Here is a 15207-nt window from a genome sequence, read left to right as displayed (position 1 = left end):
GCCAGCCTGGGAAATGTGGGCTCCGGGATAAGTCTGCAGTGCTGAAATTGGGTCTCGGTTCTTTGTGCCCCCATCACAGGTTCCTAGGGACCCCTTTACCTTCTTTCCTTTTCTTCCTTCCAGATGAATTTAAGTGTCCCGTCAAAGAGGAGATTGCGCTGACCAGCGGTGAATGGGAGGTTTTGGCCAGGCACGGCTCCAAGGTACCAGCGTCTCCATGCACACTTGTACACGTGCACACGCACAGACACACACACGCCTGGTTCCTGTCCAGACCTCCTGTGCTTGTGGCTCGCCCTGCCCCAACCTGGCCACTTGCCCCTCCTAGTCTGTTCCCCCCACAGTTTTGCTGTGCCCAGGGCCTCGGGCACTGTTGTTCTGACCAGCCGAAAACGCCCTGAGCCCAGGATGCAGGGCCTGTTCTGAGCATCCATTATTGGACCCTGGTGGTGGAGCCTGACCCATTCTCACGGCCACCTGGAGGCCACTGGAGGTTTCAGTTGTCTCCTTCTTCTCCGTGAAACCACTTGTCCCTGGAAGAACAGTTTGTGGGACATTTGGGATGTCCACCATGGGATTGTCCTACAGCTTCTGACCAGGGCCAGCCCCAACGACTACCCCCAGAGAGTTTCGGGAACCAATAATATGGCCACAGGGAAAACCAGAAATGTACCTTCCATTCCCCCAAATGCACCATCATAAAAACGTGACGAGCCTTTGCCTCTGGCTGGAGGGTCTTCACTGGGGTCCAGGTCTACAAAATTCCAGGTTTCACAGAGGCCCCCACAATCAGGCTCCCAGCTTCTACCTCATACCAGCGTAGGTGCCTCCTGGCCCAAAGACAGACACAGAGGCATCAGCACACACATGAGCCACTCAGTGCTCTTCGTGTGGCGAGAAAGAGTGGCCAGTAAATGCTTGAGTGAGCGAGCCAGGAGCACATGGGTGGGTCCAGGCTCTGTAGACAGCTGTTTTGACTGCAATGTGATCACTCCTGACAGAATTTCCTGTCACCAGCTTATAAAGACACTGCTACAAATTCTTGGGAAAGAAGCAGAAGTATAAAACCATGGAGCATAGTCCTAACTTTGCCTGGTGGGGGTTCCACCGGCAAGTAGGTGGGGCAGGTGGTACCACCTCTTAACCCCATGCATCTAGGCCACAGAGGTAGGCTGAACCCACCTAGGGCCTGGGCCTGGGCCTGGCAGGCCCTTGGGCCCAGGATGGCCCCTCAGTCAGCCTCTGTCCAAGACACTGGCCCTCAGCTCCCACCCAGAGGTTCTGGGCACACCCAGAGTAATTGTCCAGGCTTCTGATCCTAAGTTGCCCCAGGACGTGCAGTCAGCCCAGACAGATTGGGATCACCTCCTGCTCCATAGGGTCCGAGAAGGACATCTCTTCTAGACACTTCTGCAGCCAACTTGGGGGATAACAAGTCCCCTGTTCACGGAACACTGGGCCCTCCCTGTGGGGACAGGGAGAGGGAAGGGGGCCATGGAAAGGCAGGCACGGGAAGCATGGGGCAGTGTTGGAAGGAGCCTCCGGTGTCCCCACAGATCTGGGTCAATGAGGAGACGAAGCTGGTGTACTTCCAAGGCACAAAGGACACACCCCTGGAGCACCATCTCTATGTGGTCAGCTACGAGTCAGCCAGCGAAATCGTGCGCCTCACCACGCCCGGCTTCTCCCACAGCTGCTCCATGAGCCAGGTGGGCACTCCCCTGAGCCCTGATGCACTCAGTGGCACCATCCCTACACCTGCCCTTGGTCTCTTGGAACATTGTAGAACATGTGACAGCAACCAAGCACAAGGCCGCTCCCCATCCAAGGCAAACACTTGGTAGAACCAGAGGGATGAGTGGTCTCCAGTGTCAGAAGGATCTGGGTCTGTCTATATGGGGCTCTTGGCCAGGGGACGGATTCTTCTCAGCCTCAGTTTGCTTATCTGCAAAATGGGGATGATGGTAATAGCAGCCACCCTGTGTAGGTGGAGTTTTGAGGTTTAAATGAGCACTCACTGAGGGTAAAGATGGTAAATATTCAGTGAAGGTTGGCAGGTGATGGGTCAAAGGGTGCAGAATCAGAAGCGGGGAGAGGTGCTCAGTGCCCCCGTCCTACCCGCAGAATTTCGACATGTTCATCAGCCACTACAGCAGCGTGAGCACACCGCCCTGTGTGCACGTCTACAAGCTGAGCGGCCCTGAGGACGACCCTCTCCACAAGCAGCCTCAGTTCTGGGCCAGCATGATGGAGGCCGCCAGTGAGTAGCCCCAGGTCCCCCGGAGCTTTGACCCAGTCCTTCCCCTTGGGAGTCTCAGCTTGCCTGTCTATAAAATGGGGTAGGGTCCCATTAAATAACAGTGGTGAGAGGAGGTTGCCCTCGAGGGTCTGAGGCAGCAAGCATGCCCAAAGCCCTGCTTGCTAGGCCTGCCCAATACCCAGACCCTCCCAGCAGCCCCGAGAGCTTGTTGTTGAACACAGCCACCAGCCCCAACTGTCCTGTGGGCCCTTCCACCTGGAACAGTCTCTCATTTCTGTACCGCACGCAGTGAAGGCCTCACAGAGCAGACTAAGTTCAGGACCCGACTGCCTGACGGGGTCCCTGTAGAGCACGGGTGGCAAACACAAGGCCCACAGGCTAAATCCGACCCTCTGCCTTGTTTTGTCTGACCCTGTACCTCATTTCGACCCCGTGGCAGCACCGAGTTCTCACTTAACTGTTAAGGAGTTGTTACATTTACACAGTCAGAGTTACAGCCCTTTGAAGGCAACTGTGATGCTGACGTGGCCCCTGGTGAAAATGAGTTTGACACCCCTGCTGTAGAGGGCGTCCCTCCTCAGGGGACGCTGTCTCCAGGGACACAGGGCCGGCGCTCCAAAGCCTTGGTGGGAGAAGCCCGGGAGTCCGCTCTAGCGGAGCCTCAGGAAACAGGAGGCAGTGTGTCCGTTTGTCCAGCAGCCCGGATGGCAGTCCAGACTCTGCTGGGGTGACCCCAGGTTCCAGTTCTGGCTGCAGAGCCACAGACAAGTCAGCTTGTCTCCCTAAAATGTTCTTTTATTTAGAAAATTATATAACACTCATTTTGCGGGTGAAAATTAAACCCTTGGACCACAGAAGAATCTCTCCCTGGGAAGGACTCCATTCCCCGACCCCAGCCCTGCCACTTGCTAGATTTCCCCGTGTTTCAGGAAATAAGGAGCCCTGGCATTTGTGGAGTCGTCTGTGGGTTAAAAGCACCTTGTTACATCATCACCCCCTGGAGCCTCGGTAGATGTGAGGCCTCTCGACCCAGTAACTCAGTCTGACTCCTCACGTCACCATGGGACATGGCCGAGCAGGGCCTTCAGCCTTGGTTTCACAGATGGGGACAGGTCTTGCACAGCAGCAGGGAGCAGTGATGGGAATTTGAGCGTCCTAATGCCAAGCCCAGGGTTTGCAGGCTTGTTTGCAGACAGCCTCCATGAGAGGTTGGCCAGCCATGGGCAGATACACCACGCCCCATCATATGCATCGTCAGCAGCCACCTTGACGCTGCAACAGCAAAGCTGAGATGTGACTTCAGAGACACACGTCTCCTCGGCACTTAAAACCCAAAGTACTCTCCACCCCTTTCCAGAAAACGTTCGACAACCCCTAAACTACGTTACCACCTACTTATTTAACTTTTAAGTCTGCAACCTGTTTACCTGAATAACATTGTAGAGAATGTTATGATTGCCGTCATGATCCAAACAGCAGAGCTGCTTTGCCAAAATTAAAGTGATTTTAAAAATCAGAGAGGAGCAAACCATGAAATTGGCCATTAGTCAAATCCCAGAAGTGTCGTTACCTCTCTGGGGAAAAGCTAGCGTCAGGGTCTGCTAGAGTAGGGTACCTCCAACCCAGCCTCAGCATGTGGGGGCCAGGCAGGGGGTGTGGGTGTTGGCCAGCTGTGGGCTCCTGCCTGAGTAGCCGCGGCTTCTCTGTCTCTGCAGGCTGCCCCCCTGATTACGTGCCCCCGGAAATCTTCGACTTCCACACGCGGTCTGACGTGCGGCTCTACGGCATGATCTACAAGCCGCATGCTGTGCAGCCCGGGAAGAAACACCCCACTGTCCTCTTCGTGTACGGAGGTCCTCAGGTGGGTGCCAGCTGGCTCCCTACACCCTCTCCTTCCGTGCCAGGACTTGGGTGCCCCACCCCACCCCCACTGACCACCCTGGGTTCTGGGGTCTCTCCATCTTCTGCCTCTGGCTTTCCATACACTTTATCCTCTGTAATGACCACCTACCCCTCCTCTTTGATGCTCCATGTCCTTTTGGGGTGTCTCCCTCACCCCCACATGTTCATTTGGGCCACCTGCCCAGTAGTGATCCACTCTCCCCAGCACAGGGACAGAGGTGGCCTGAGCCCTGGGCCCAGTTCCCTGAGAGGGAGACAAGGCCAGGCTTGCAGGTCCATCTAAGACAGTGGTTCTCACTTGGGGGTGTTCTTTCCCCCAGGGGACACTGGACGATGTCTGGGGACATGTGTAGTTGTAACAACTTGGGGGAGCACTCCTGGCATCAGTGGGTGGGGGCCAGGGATGCTGTGTACACTCTGCAGTGCCCAGGATGCACCCCTTGCCAACACACACACAGAATGGCAAGGCCCCGGATAGTTACAGTGCTGAAGCGAGGAGCTGGTTTAAGTCAAGGTCCTCAGAGAAGCAACCTGCTGCCACCAGCCTCTCCCCCTACCAGCTTTCATGTCTGCTCTTTAGAGATAACTGAAATGTATAAAAGAGGCAAAAAATGGCTGACAAAATAAGAGAAGGCTCCAGGAAGAGCCTAGCTGAAAAGAGAGCTTGACTGGGGTCCTCCTTTCTCTACCACGTTCTAGGCACAAGGCCTGATGTGGCGCAGGCCCCTCCCATCTTCCCCTGCCTCGCTTTCAGAACCTGCCTGGGCCATTTGTAGCCTTCACTGTGAAGTACAGGGGCCTTAATTAGGCTGTAAGCCCCCACCCCTGTCCTGCCAGCTTATGGGCCTTCTAGCCCATTCTGTCTTGCATCTCATGCAGGATTTCTTAGCACTTACCCAAAGCCCCACGTTTTCTCTTTGCCTTCACAGGTACAGCTGGTCAATAACTCCTTCAAGGGAATCAAGTATTTGCGGCTCAACACGCTGGCATCCCTGGGCTACGCTGTGGTCGTGATTGATGGCAGGGGCTCATGTCAGCGAGGGCTTCGGTTTGAAGGGGCCCTGAAAAACCAAATGGTAACTTCTCTTCCCAGTCTCTCTGGACCCTTCCTGTGTGGTGAAGGGAGATCTTGGTTTTGTTGGCTCAGGGCTTGGGGTGGTTCTGGGGCACTGCCTTCAAGGACTGTCCTGGCCAGGGTGCCAGGCATAAGTGGAGTGGCATTCCGGAGCCAAGGGGAACATCTGCTTTGTGCTCAGCTCTGAGCTTCACCCCGTGAGAGACAGGTATGCACCATTCTGCCCGGTGCCCGAGACCAGACACAGCCAGACATGGCAGCACAGGCCCAGGTGGCAGAAGTTGCCAAGGGCTGGGCCCGACAGGGACTGGCGTCTGTGGAAGTGGGGCTAATGGTGGTGGTGGTGGTGGTGGTGATGATGACGACGATGAGAGTGGTGATCATGGTGAGGGTGATGATGGTGAGGGGGAGAACGTTGGTGGAGATGGTGACAGTGAGGACACCAGCTATACACTCAGCCCTACTATGTGCCAGACCTCTGATGTGGGGCACTCACCATCTCTCATCCACTATAAAATGGGTCCTACTTAGGTTAACATCCTCATCTTGGGGATGTGAAAACTGAGGCCCAGACGGGATGTGATTTCCTCAGAGTCATTGAGCAGGGAGGTCACAGGGCAGGTGGTGCTGGGCTTCTCTGACCACCACCCCAGTGGACAGGCAGAGCATGAACAGGACTTGGAGAATGGGATGCCTTCCAGAAAGCTTCTCTGATCCCAGACAGAGAAGGGACAGAGGTGGGGCAGTGGGGTACACACCCAGGAGGAGGCCCCTGAGAGGTTTCCGGCCTCGTCCTCCAGGGCCAGGTGGAGATTGAGGACCAGGTGGAAGGCCTGCAGTTCGTGGCCGAGAAGTACGGCTTCATCGACCTGAGCCGGGTGGCCATCCACGGCTGGTCCTACGGAGGCTTCCTCTCGCTCATGGGACTGATCCACAAGCCCCAAGTGTTCAAGGTGGGTCCCATCCCCAACTGCTCCCTCTTGTCTACCAGCACCCACCTGTGTCCCTTGGAGCCCCTGGGGGAGGCATCTTGGCAGGGGCTTTGCCACGTGGCTGTTTCTCCCTGCAGCAGTCCCACGGGGCCGAGCCCCCCTCCTCATTGCCCGCCACTGCTGACCCCAGGATGGCGTCCGGCTGCACAAAACCCCGCCAGCAGCTCTCTGTGGGAGGCTGAGCCTGGGACCCCGGCCTCGGATGGGCAGAGGTGGGGCATGGTGTGAAGAGCATCGGGGGAGGGGCCCCCAGGCCGGTGGCACTGTCCGGGCACTGCGGGGCGGCGATGAGGAGGAGGAGGCAGAGAGGCAGTGGGACTAGGGAGGGGCCGATCCGGCCTAAACATGCCCATTTAATCAACCCTCCCTCAGCAGCACACAGTCCACGGGGACACACGGTCCGAGGGCCCCTCCCTGCTAGCCCCCCGTGCGCATGCCCTCCAGGGGAGGCCGAGGCCCTGGGACAGCCGCTGAACAAGGGCTCCTGGAACCTGACCCATGTGCGTGTCTCTCTCTCTTTTCCCCCCTCCCCCCCCCCCCGCTGTGCACTGTCCATCCACTGTGGCCCTCAGGTGGCCATCGCAGGTGCCCCGGTCACAGTCTGGATGGCCTATGACACAGGGTACACGGAACGCTACATGGACATCCCGGAGAATAACCAGCTCGGCTATGAGGCAGGGTCTGTGGCCCTGCACGTGGAGAAGCTGCCCAATGAGTAAGGCTCCCACCTGCCCTGGACGCTCCGAATCACCAAGGCCCCCTGGCTCTGACACTGTGCTCCTATGGCTTCCGCCCCTCCACTCATCTGCTTGAGCCTCACCTCCCTGCTGCAACGCAGCCCCGTCTCCTCTCTGCTCTCCCAGGAAGTGGGCACCTGCATGCTCTGGGAAGGAGGCCCCCGGCCCTGCCTTCAGAAGGCTGGAAGAAGGTTCTAGATTTGTACCACTGCACATGCAGGCTGCCCTCACTACCGAAGCACATCACCCACCACGGACCTTTCAGTTGGTCTGCGGCCTGAGCAGCCTCTGTCTTGCCGGTTTTGACATGAGTTTGCAACATCGATTCCATGGGACCAGCCCCGATGTCCCGGGTCATGCTTTTGGCATTGGCGTCTCCTTTTCTGGTTGAAAGAAGTCAGTGTTACCACGTTCTGCTGTGGCTCTGTCTGAACATATGCCGGGCTCCCGTGTCTTTCATGCTGGTTCCTGTTACCTTACACCGGCCCAGGGCCCCCACAGTGAGGCTGCCCTTTGGAGTGTGGCCTGGGCTCCCTGGAGGCACCAACATGCAGCCCAGCTTGGAACCTCCTGCTTAAATTTAAGTTCGTATTCACTCACATCCATTGGAATAATAAATCCCTTGAGACAGACATAGATGGCTGGTTGCCAGGGGGTGGGAGTGACTGCTGATGGGCATGGGCTTTTGCTTTGGGGTGATGGAATGTTCTGGAACTACTCAGAGGTGATGGTTGTACAACCTTGTGAATGCACTGAGTGTTCACTTTCAAACAAGTTATCTTTAAATTATGTGAATTTCACCTCAATAAATTACTTTCTAAAATCAAAACTTTAAAAAATATAGTTTCTTGGCCACTCTTGCCACATTTCAAGTGCTCAATAGCCATGTGTGGGGGTGATGGTAATTTTAGGGCTGGGCAGGTCTAGAACGTTCTGTCATCCCAGAGTACCTTGGGGCAGCATTGCCCTAAAAGCTTTGCTATAGCTCAGGGCACCGCACACACCGCTGAGAGCACCCTTCTCCCCTCTGTCTGGAGGAAGTGAGGAAGGCTCCTCAACCCACCAATTGTGCCCTCTGCCACTTGCAGTTCCGCCACCTTCTCTTGCTTTTGTTGTCGCTGCCCCTGGGCTGGAGAGGGACTCTCTGGGGACTAACTGCCTCGGGGCAGGAGAGGAAGGTCCCAGCCCAGACCATCACCCCATTTTGTCTTTCAGGCCCAACCGCCTGCTCATCCTGCACGGCTTCCTGGATGAGAACGTGCACTTTTTCCACACCAACTTTCTCGTCTCCCAATTGATTCGAGCTGGAAAACCTTATCAGCTCCAGGTGGGTGGCTCCTAGACATTTTGGGTCCATCCCAGGACCTGGCAGGGTGGGCAGGGCGATCTGGGTGCACTTGCCACCTCTCCCAGGGCATCTGTGGGAGATGCCTGCACTGCCCGCCTCCACCCCCGTCCTGGGCTCCCTGCGTCCAGCCTTCATCCGTGCTTTATTCAGCAGTCATGGGTTGGTCTCTGCTGCCCTCAATGCTGGGGACACAGGAGAACACGGCCAGAGCCCCCCCGGGCCCAGGGCCTGCTGGAGTGAGGTCATTGCTACCAGATTATCACACAGGCTTAGGTTTTATTTTAAACGAAGAAATTTGCTTTGGAGGAACTGTCTGGTGTTCTGGAAGCATCTAGGTGGGGTGTTACCTTGAATGGGATGTCAGAGAAGAATTCCCTGAGGAGGTGACACTTACGGGCACTGAAGACTGAGCGGCAGTCGGCTAGGCCCCGGGAGGGTCGGAGGAGGTGTGGAGGACACCAGGCACAGGGAGCTGGGTGGAGGAAGCAGCTCAGGGGCAGGAAAGTAGGGTGGCTGGTGGGGTAAGTTGGAGACGGGGGCAGGCTCGGCTGACTAGGGCCTCGAGTGAAGAGTGGGCATTGGGAGAGGGGTGGGGCTTTAGTAGTAAGGGGCGGGGCCTTGGTGGGGGGCAGAGCCTTGCCTGGATTTTGTCCCCAAGATGAGGGGAGGTGTCCGGGCCTGGGAGCTGGACTGTGACTGTTCCTGCTGTGGACCAGCACCCCTCTAGCACCTGTAGATGAGGGCCCACTGGACGTGAGCTACAGGGTCAGTTGTCCTGGCAGAAACAGGGTCAACAGTTAGAATCAAGAGGTTTGGTAAACTGTGGAGCTCTTCTGGGGGAGAGCGGGACAGATTTGATCACATCCTGCTGTCACGATGTCTTTCTGCTTTCCGACTCTTCCATGTGCTCACTCTGTTCTGTTGGGGACACTATAACTGAGGGTCACACAGTAGGAGGCACTGGTCTCTAAAGACCTGTGACTGGGCACATACTTTACAGATGTGGCAGGAGGGAGGCAGGCAGAGCTGCTGTGGGGTGAAGAGCTGTTGGAGCGCCTCTCAGCCGCCCTGTTCGCACCAGCCCCTGCTTCTCACCAACAGGCCAGAGACAGCTGCAGGTCAGGGGAAAAGTAATGGCAGGACCAGAATGGACCCTTAAGTGTCTCTCTGAACTGAAAACCCAAAATCATGAGGCAGGCATCTGGGGCAGCTGTTCCCTTCTGTGGGTGGGAGGTCACAGGTGGCAGGTCTGCTAACCTCGGGCTTCATGTCCTCATCTGTGGAATGGGCACGAGGACCCCTGCCTCCCAGGGAGGCTGTGAGGGCCAAACAGGCTCTCCCCAGGAAAGCACTTAGCACGTGGGGTTTTTCCTGAGCCCCACCTCCCCAGGAGATGCCCAAAGTGACACGAACACTTTGTGAGTGTGGGAGCAGGGCACCCCCTGAGGGAAATGAATAGCAACCCCCATCCTGGTTCAGACACCCTGAAACAGTCAGACTGGCGGCTGGCAGCCCAGTTTGTTCACGCATCACATCCGTCCCGTGCCACTCCCTGCGCTCAGGCTGGGAGCACAGTGGGGAGCCAGACAGACGCTCTCCCTGCCCTCACAGCCCAGGAGGATGGAGAAGCAGCCACAAGTCAAGGTGATGCGTGATGCAAAGGGTCGAGGGCAGCAGGGTCTGTCCTGGATGTGCCAGTGCCCCAGGTGGGAAAGCGGTGGTGCCTGTGAGACTGCAGGACCCAAGAGGCTGAGTCTTGATGTCAGTCTGGCAAGTCCTTGCAGAGCTCTGAGCTGGGATCAGTCTGATCAGACTTACGATTCATCCAGGGATGAATTAAAGAAGGCAGGAGTGGAGGAGGGGAGAATTCTGGGTGGTCAGATGCATCTCCAGAGTCATGGGATAAGGCAGTTGCCATGGGCCTTGAGAGGGAGGAATTGTTTAGTTCAGAAACCCATCTCACTGGCAGGAAGAGGTGAGGATTGGGCCTCCTGGGCCTGGTGCCAGCCACGTTCTTTGGGAGAGTGGAGCAGGTTCACAACTATTTCATGAGCCCCTAGGGCCCATCCAGGAGCTTCTGGAGTGTGGGAACGGGCCAGAAGCAAGACCTGTGCCCATCGCTGGTCTGCCTGGGACATCACCTCAGCTAGGTCTCAGGGACTCGGTAGTTCCATGGGTGTGGCCCGTGGCACCGGCATGTTGCTGCCTCTCTCTGGGGATGACCCCCTTTGCCATGGGAAGGGGACCCAGGAAACAGTTGGCAAAGCCTGGGGGAGGCCAAGCTGGGAGCCTTGCTGTGTGCAATCCAGAGGTGGCCTTTTGGTAAAATGGAAATAGCTCCCGAGGTGTGAAGTTCTGCTTCTCCACTGACATGGGCTCTTTGTACCTCCTCAGGTTTGGGGACAGAGTGGAAGTACCATGCCTTAAGTCTTTCATATGTGCAAGTGCTCTGTGTTTTAGTGACCCTGAGAAAGATCCTGCAAGGTCCAAATTCTTCGCCCCATTTTCAAAGAGGTGCCTGCAGTGTGGGAGCCTGTCAATTGCCCAGTTACACAGCAGGCTGACTGGCAGCAGGCAGGGTTGGAATCAGTTCTGTCAGCTCCAGGGCTTGTGCTCTTCTGTCTCCACCTGGAGGGGATGGTGGCACAGCCGCCTGCCCAGGGGGACGCTCCGAACCAGAAAGAGGGAGGTGCCCCAGGGTGCAGGGGTAGGCCTGCAACTCCAGCAATGTCCCTTGGTGTCACCAGCCCTCCTTCTCTGTCTACCCAGATCTACCCCAATGAGAGACACAGTATCCGCTGCCCCGAGTCCGGCGAGCACTATGAAGTCACGCTGCTGCACTTTCTACAGGAATACCTCTGAGGGCCTGGGGGCACTCGGCTGCACATTTAGAGCACAAGTGGCTTCAGTGACTTCACCGCCGCCACCACCACCACCAGGGGGACCAGGCGGGAAGGAATGAGTGGCCTCGCAGCCACCAACCAGGCAGTGCCCTCTCCTCAGCCCCCACTGGACCCCCCCCAGGCCCAAGAGCCACCGCCTTCACGTCCCGACGCTTTTTATCATTTTTTAAAATGCTCCTGGATTCTTTGCCTGCTGCTTCTTGGTTGCCAAGACAGAAAGACAAGGCTGACATCCACGAGGCACTTCCTAAAGCCATCCTCTCCTCTTCCCGTTGTCTGTGAGCGGGAGGCCTGAACTCTACTGGCCACCGGAGAGGCTGGGTCTGCCTCCTGGGCCCTGACCCACTGCCGCACCCAGCACAGAAGCATGCGATTGCCTTTTCTCCCCACTTGCCCCACTTCCCATTTGTGTTTTGTTTTGGGGACGTTTTTCATAATTATTTAAAAGACAGAAAGCAAGGGGTGCCTAAATCTAGAATTGGGGTCTGCCGCTGAGCAATGGGCTTCAGCCCGGTCAGCACCTGGGGAGCCCCACCTCTCTCGAAGCCCAGAGTGGGGAGCAGTGGCTGGCAGGTATGAGCGATGCACGGCTGCCCTCCTGGGCCCGCCTCCCAGCCTTCAGGTAGGCTCTGAACTCGTCCAGCTTCGGTCTCTGCTGCCTCGTGGCTGGTGCCCACTTCCCAGCCCTCTGGCCACACGCCTGCCGGGCCTGCACAGACCGGTTTCCGGGGTTGGGAGTGGAACCATCCCCGCCTCAGGGTTCTCTTTACTCCTCCCTTTCCCTCCCTGCCAAGAGTTCTGCCAGGGGTGGGCAGAAGAAGAAGAAGAAGAAAACGGAAAAAAAAACCCACCAGAAACAAACCACCTCTACATATTATGGAAAGAAAATATTTTTGTCAATTCTTATTCTTTTATAATTACGCGTGTAAGGAGTAGTCTCATTAAAGGATTCCAGATGGAAGTGTTGCCCCCGCCCACAGTTCCTTCGAAGCCCTGGGGGTGGGGATGGGGCCTTTCTGAGTGCAGAGTCCAGGTGGTGATGGAGCCAAAGGCACGATGGTCTTTGCAGTCAGTCCCGGGCACCTCAGCACAAAAGGGGGAGGGGCGCCGTGCCCTGGCTGGAAGATGCCCCACTCCTCATCAGAATGGCCCAGGGAGGACAGAGCCTACTGTCCTGATGTGTCGCTTGAGGGCCCAGCAGAGGGTGTGGCAGGTGGCCTATTCCGTCTGCCACCCTTTGCCAGGGCAGCAATACCCGAGGCACCGCATCCTTCTGGCCAAGTGCTCTGTGGGCCACCTTGTCTTCCTTTTGCAGCTGTGCTTGTCCAGAGACTTGACGCCGTGGTTCGGAGATCTGGAAACCCCCTTTTTATGTTTGTCCCCACAGCAGAGACCTGGGGAGACTGACGACTGTGCCTGTGTAGACGGTATGTGTGGCACCGGAGTTTCTGGCGCAGAACAGTCTTGCTGAGTGTGATCACCCCTTCCATCCTCTGAGAAGCTCCACCTCTTTTTCTTTTCTTACCCTCACATGAAGACATTTTTTCATTGCTTTTTAGAGAGAGGAGGGGAAGGGGAGAGATACTGATGTGAGAGAGAAACATCAATTGGTTGCTTTCTCGCATGTACCCTGACCAGGATTGAACCCACAAAGCAGGTATGTTTTCTGACTGGGAATCCAACCTGTAACCTTTTAATCTGTGGGCATTCCAACCAACTGAGCCACACCGTCCAGGGCTCCACTTTTATTCTTTTTTGTTGTTGTTGTTTTTTAAAGATTTTAATTTATTTTTTAGAGAGGGTGCGGGAGAGAAATACTAATGTGTGAAACACCAGTTGGTTGCCTCTCACATAGGCCCACAACCCAGGCCTGTGCCCTGGGAATTGAACAGGTGACTTTTCCATTCATAGGCTAGTGCTCAATCCACTGAGCCATACCAGCCTTGGCTTCATTTTTATTGGCTTAAAAAAATGAACTTGGGTATAAAAGGGTACGGAGAGGAAAGACACCCTCCCTCCCACTCCACAGGTAAGCCCTCTTTAGTCTCTTTTTTTTTATTCTCAACTGAGGACAATTTTTTACTGCTTTTTAGCAAGAGAGGTAGGGAAAGAGAGAAACATCCATGTGAGAGAGAAACATCAATTCATTGCCTCCTGTAAGTGCCTGGACCAGGGATTGAACCTACAACCTAGGTACGTGCCCTGACTGGGAATCAAATCAGCCTTTTGGTTACTGGATGATGCTCCAACCAACTGAGCCACAGTGGCCAGGGCCTTAGTCTCCATTTTTAATAAGTGCATTCTATTCAGCTTTGTGAATGTGCCATAATTTATTTTGCCAGGCACTTATCAAGGAGTAAGTTATTTGGGTCTTTTTTGTATTAATCAGCATAAATCGGGTCAGCTGGCCTCCTCTGTAAAGAGCCAGATAGTAAATATTTTGGACTTTGTGGGCCAGCTAGTCTGTGTTCCAATTACCCAACTTTCCCCCTTGTAGTTCAAAAGCAGCCACCAACATACATAAATAAGTAGGCATGGCTGTGTGCCAATAAAACTTTATTTGTAAAACCAGGCAGCTGGCCAGATTCAACCCACAGGCTGTAGTTGGACAGCCCCTGGTATAAATGATACTGCAACCAACTGCCTTGTACATATTTTGGGTATATGTTTGAGTTTATTGGGTAAATTCCTAGAATTAGGAAAAGACATATTCATTTTTAATTTTAAAAAGTCTGTCAAATTGCCTTCCAAAGCGAATGCCTCGGTGTACACTTTGCCAGGAGAGCAGTGCGCCAGCTTCTCCACTCCTCCACCAGTGTCACGCGTCATTGGGCATTCCTACCTCCTCCCATCTTACAGGTGCAACATGGCGTCTCACAGTAATTGCACTCAAATTTCTTTTATGTGTTAAAACACTTGTTTACTAGTAATTCATAAGGTAGAGTCCTTATGAATTACTGTTCATAAATACCTGTTGTCATATAGGGTGCAAATTGGACTATGTTGCCGATTTCAAACTGTTTAGGAAGCTCAGCCGATGAATGCTTACAATCCTCTCAGAAGCACGACGTCTTTCACTTAACCCACTGTGAAATGGAGTGGAAAGGGAACTAGTCGTAAGTCACAGAATAGAAACTGGTGAGAAAGGGGACACTGGGGCTGCCCCGGGAGGCTTGGCAGCTCAGCAGGAACTCATCAGAATCTTCTACCCCTGTCTCACCCGGTCAGCACTCAAGATTGTCATGAGACCACATCTACCAGCCAAACTTTGGTTAGTCACACTCCTGCCCCCAAAACAAGGTCGAAACAGGGAAGTGGGGTGCCAGCAGGAAGGGGAAATGGATGAGGGGCAGCTACAAAAGGACTGTACCTTAGCAGGTCTCGATATCTCAGAGGTGGCAGGTTAGAAATGTGTGTTTCTTCCTGCTGATCCATGGCCACTTGTTCCCTTCACCACTGCTGGGGGTTCCGTCAGCCAAAGGTCCCCGAGGCTGTGTGAGGTTCCCTGTGTGTGCGCCTGACTCTTTTCCTGGTGCAAGCGCGCCTCTCTCCCCTATTAGCAAGGACCGGTATGCGATGGACATAAAATCTTATCATATCCATTGCAGGTATTTTCCTGGCTTGTCGTTTGCCTTCCAAACATATTTATGGCATTAAAAAAAAAAAAACTAGACACATGGGAAATTGCAAAAAATAGCACAGAGTCCTGCATACCCTTCACCCAGCTTACATCTTAACCAGAGTGCACTGTCAGCCCAGGAAACTGGCAGGGCAATGCAATTAACTAGACTCTAAACCTTATTCTCATGGTATCAGCTTTCGCATGCATTCATTTCTCTGTGTGTGTAGTTCTCTTCCACTTTGTCATCTGAGCAGATTCCTGTAACCTTCACCACAATCACAACACAGAAATGTTTATTCACCACAAGGAGCTGGGTGCAGTCCCCTTATATCCACATTGACCCTGTTTATGGTGTCCTTACATAGGAA

The 15207-nt window shown here is 54.8% G+C and overlaps 1 protein-coding gene and 1 long non-coding RNA gene across 5 annotated transcripts in view; one reads left to right on the top strand and one right to left on the bottom strand.

The window, feature by feature from the left end:
* The window catches only part of DPP9 (dipeptidyl peptidase 9), a 34680-nt gene extending 22629 nt beyond the window's left edge, over positions 1 to 12051 (top strand). For 2 of the 4 annotated variants that reach the window (XM_037165219.2, XM_053658520.1), the window contains exons 13-21: positions 124 to 203; positions 1557 to 1709; positions 2125 to 2260; positions 3976 to 4121; positions 5092 to 5238; positions 6038 to 6190; positions 6802 to 6944; positions 8182 to 8293; positions 11084 to 12051. In XM_037165219.2, coding sequence (XP_037021114.2) covers positions 124 to 203; positions 1557 to 1709; positions 2125 to 2260; positions 3976 to 4121; positions 5092 to 5238; positions 6038 to 6190; positions 6802 to 6944; positions 8182 to 8293; positions 11084 to 11176 — 1163 coding nt within the window. In that variant the 3' untranslated portion in view covers positions 11177 to 12051. Of the gene's footprint in view, positions 1 to 123; positions 204 to 1556; positions 1710 to 2124; positions 2261 to 3975; positions 4122 to 5091; positions 5239 to 6037; positions 6191 to 6306; positions 6442 to 6801; positions 6945 to 8181; positions 8294 to 11061 lie in introns of those variants that run through there. The other 2 variants (XM_037165220.2, XM_037165221.2) reach the window with 2 other exon arrangements.
* Positions 12052 to 12118: 67 nt separating this feature from the next.
* Positions 12119 to 14966, bottom strand: LOC119063748 (uncharacterized). Its single transcript, XR_005085239.2, has 3 exons — positions 14588 to 14966; positions 14189 to 14303; positions 12119 to 12768 (listed from the first exon to the last, which is right to left on the bottom strand). It is a non-coding gene; the product is annotated as an uncharacterized LOC119063748 (long non-coding RNA).
* Between the last annotated feature and the right edge of the window lie 241 nt (positions 14967 to 15207).

Source organism: Artibeus jamaicensis, unplaced genomic scaffold (genome assembly GCF_021234435.1).
Source record: "Artibeus jamaicensis isolate MK-2021 breed Jamaican fruit bat unplaced genomic scaffold, CSHL_Jam_final scaffold_537, whole genome shotgun sequence".
NCBI lineage: Eukaryota > Metazoa > Chordata > Mammalia > Chiroptera > Phyllostomidae > Artibeus > Artibeus jamaicensis.
This window is presented reverse-complemented; position numbering and strand designations above follow the sequence as displayed.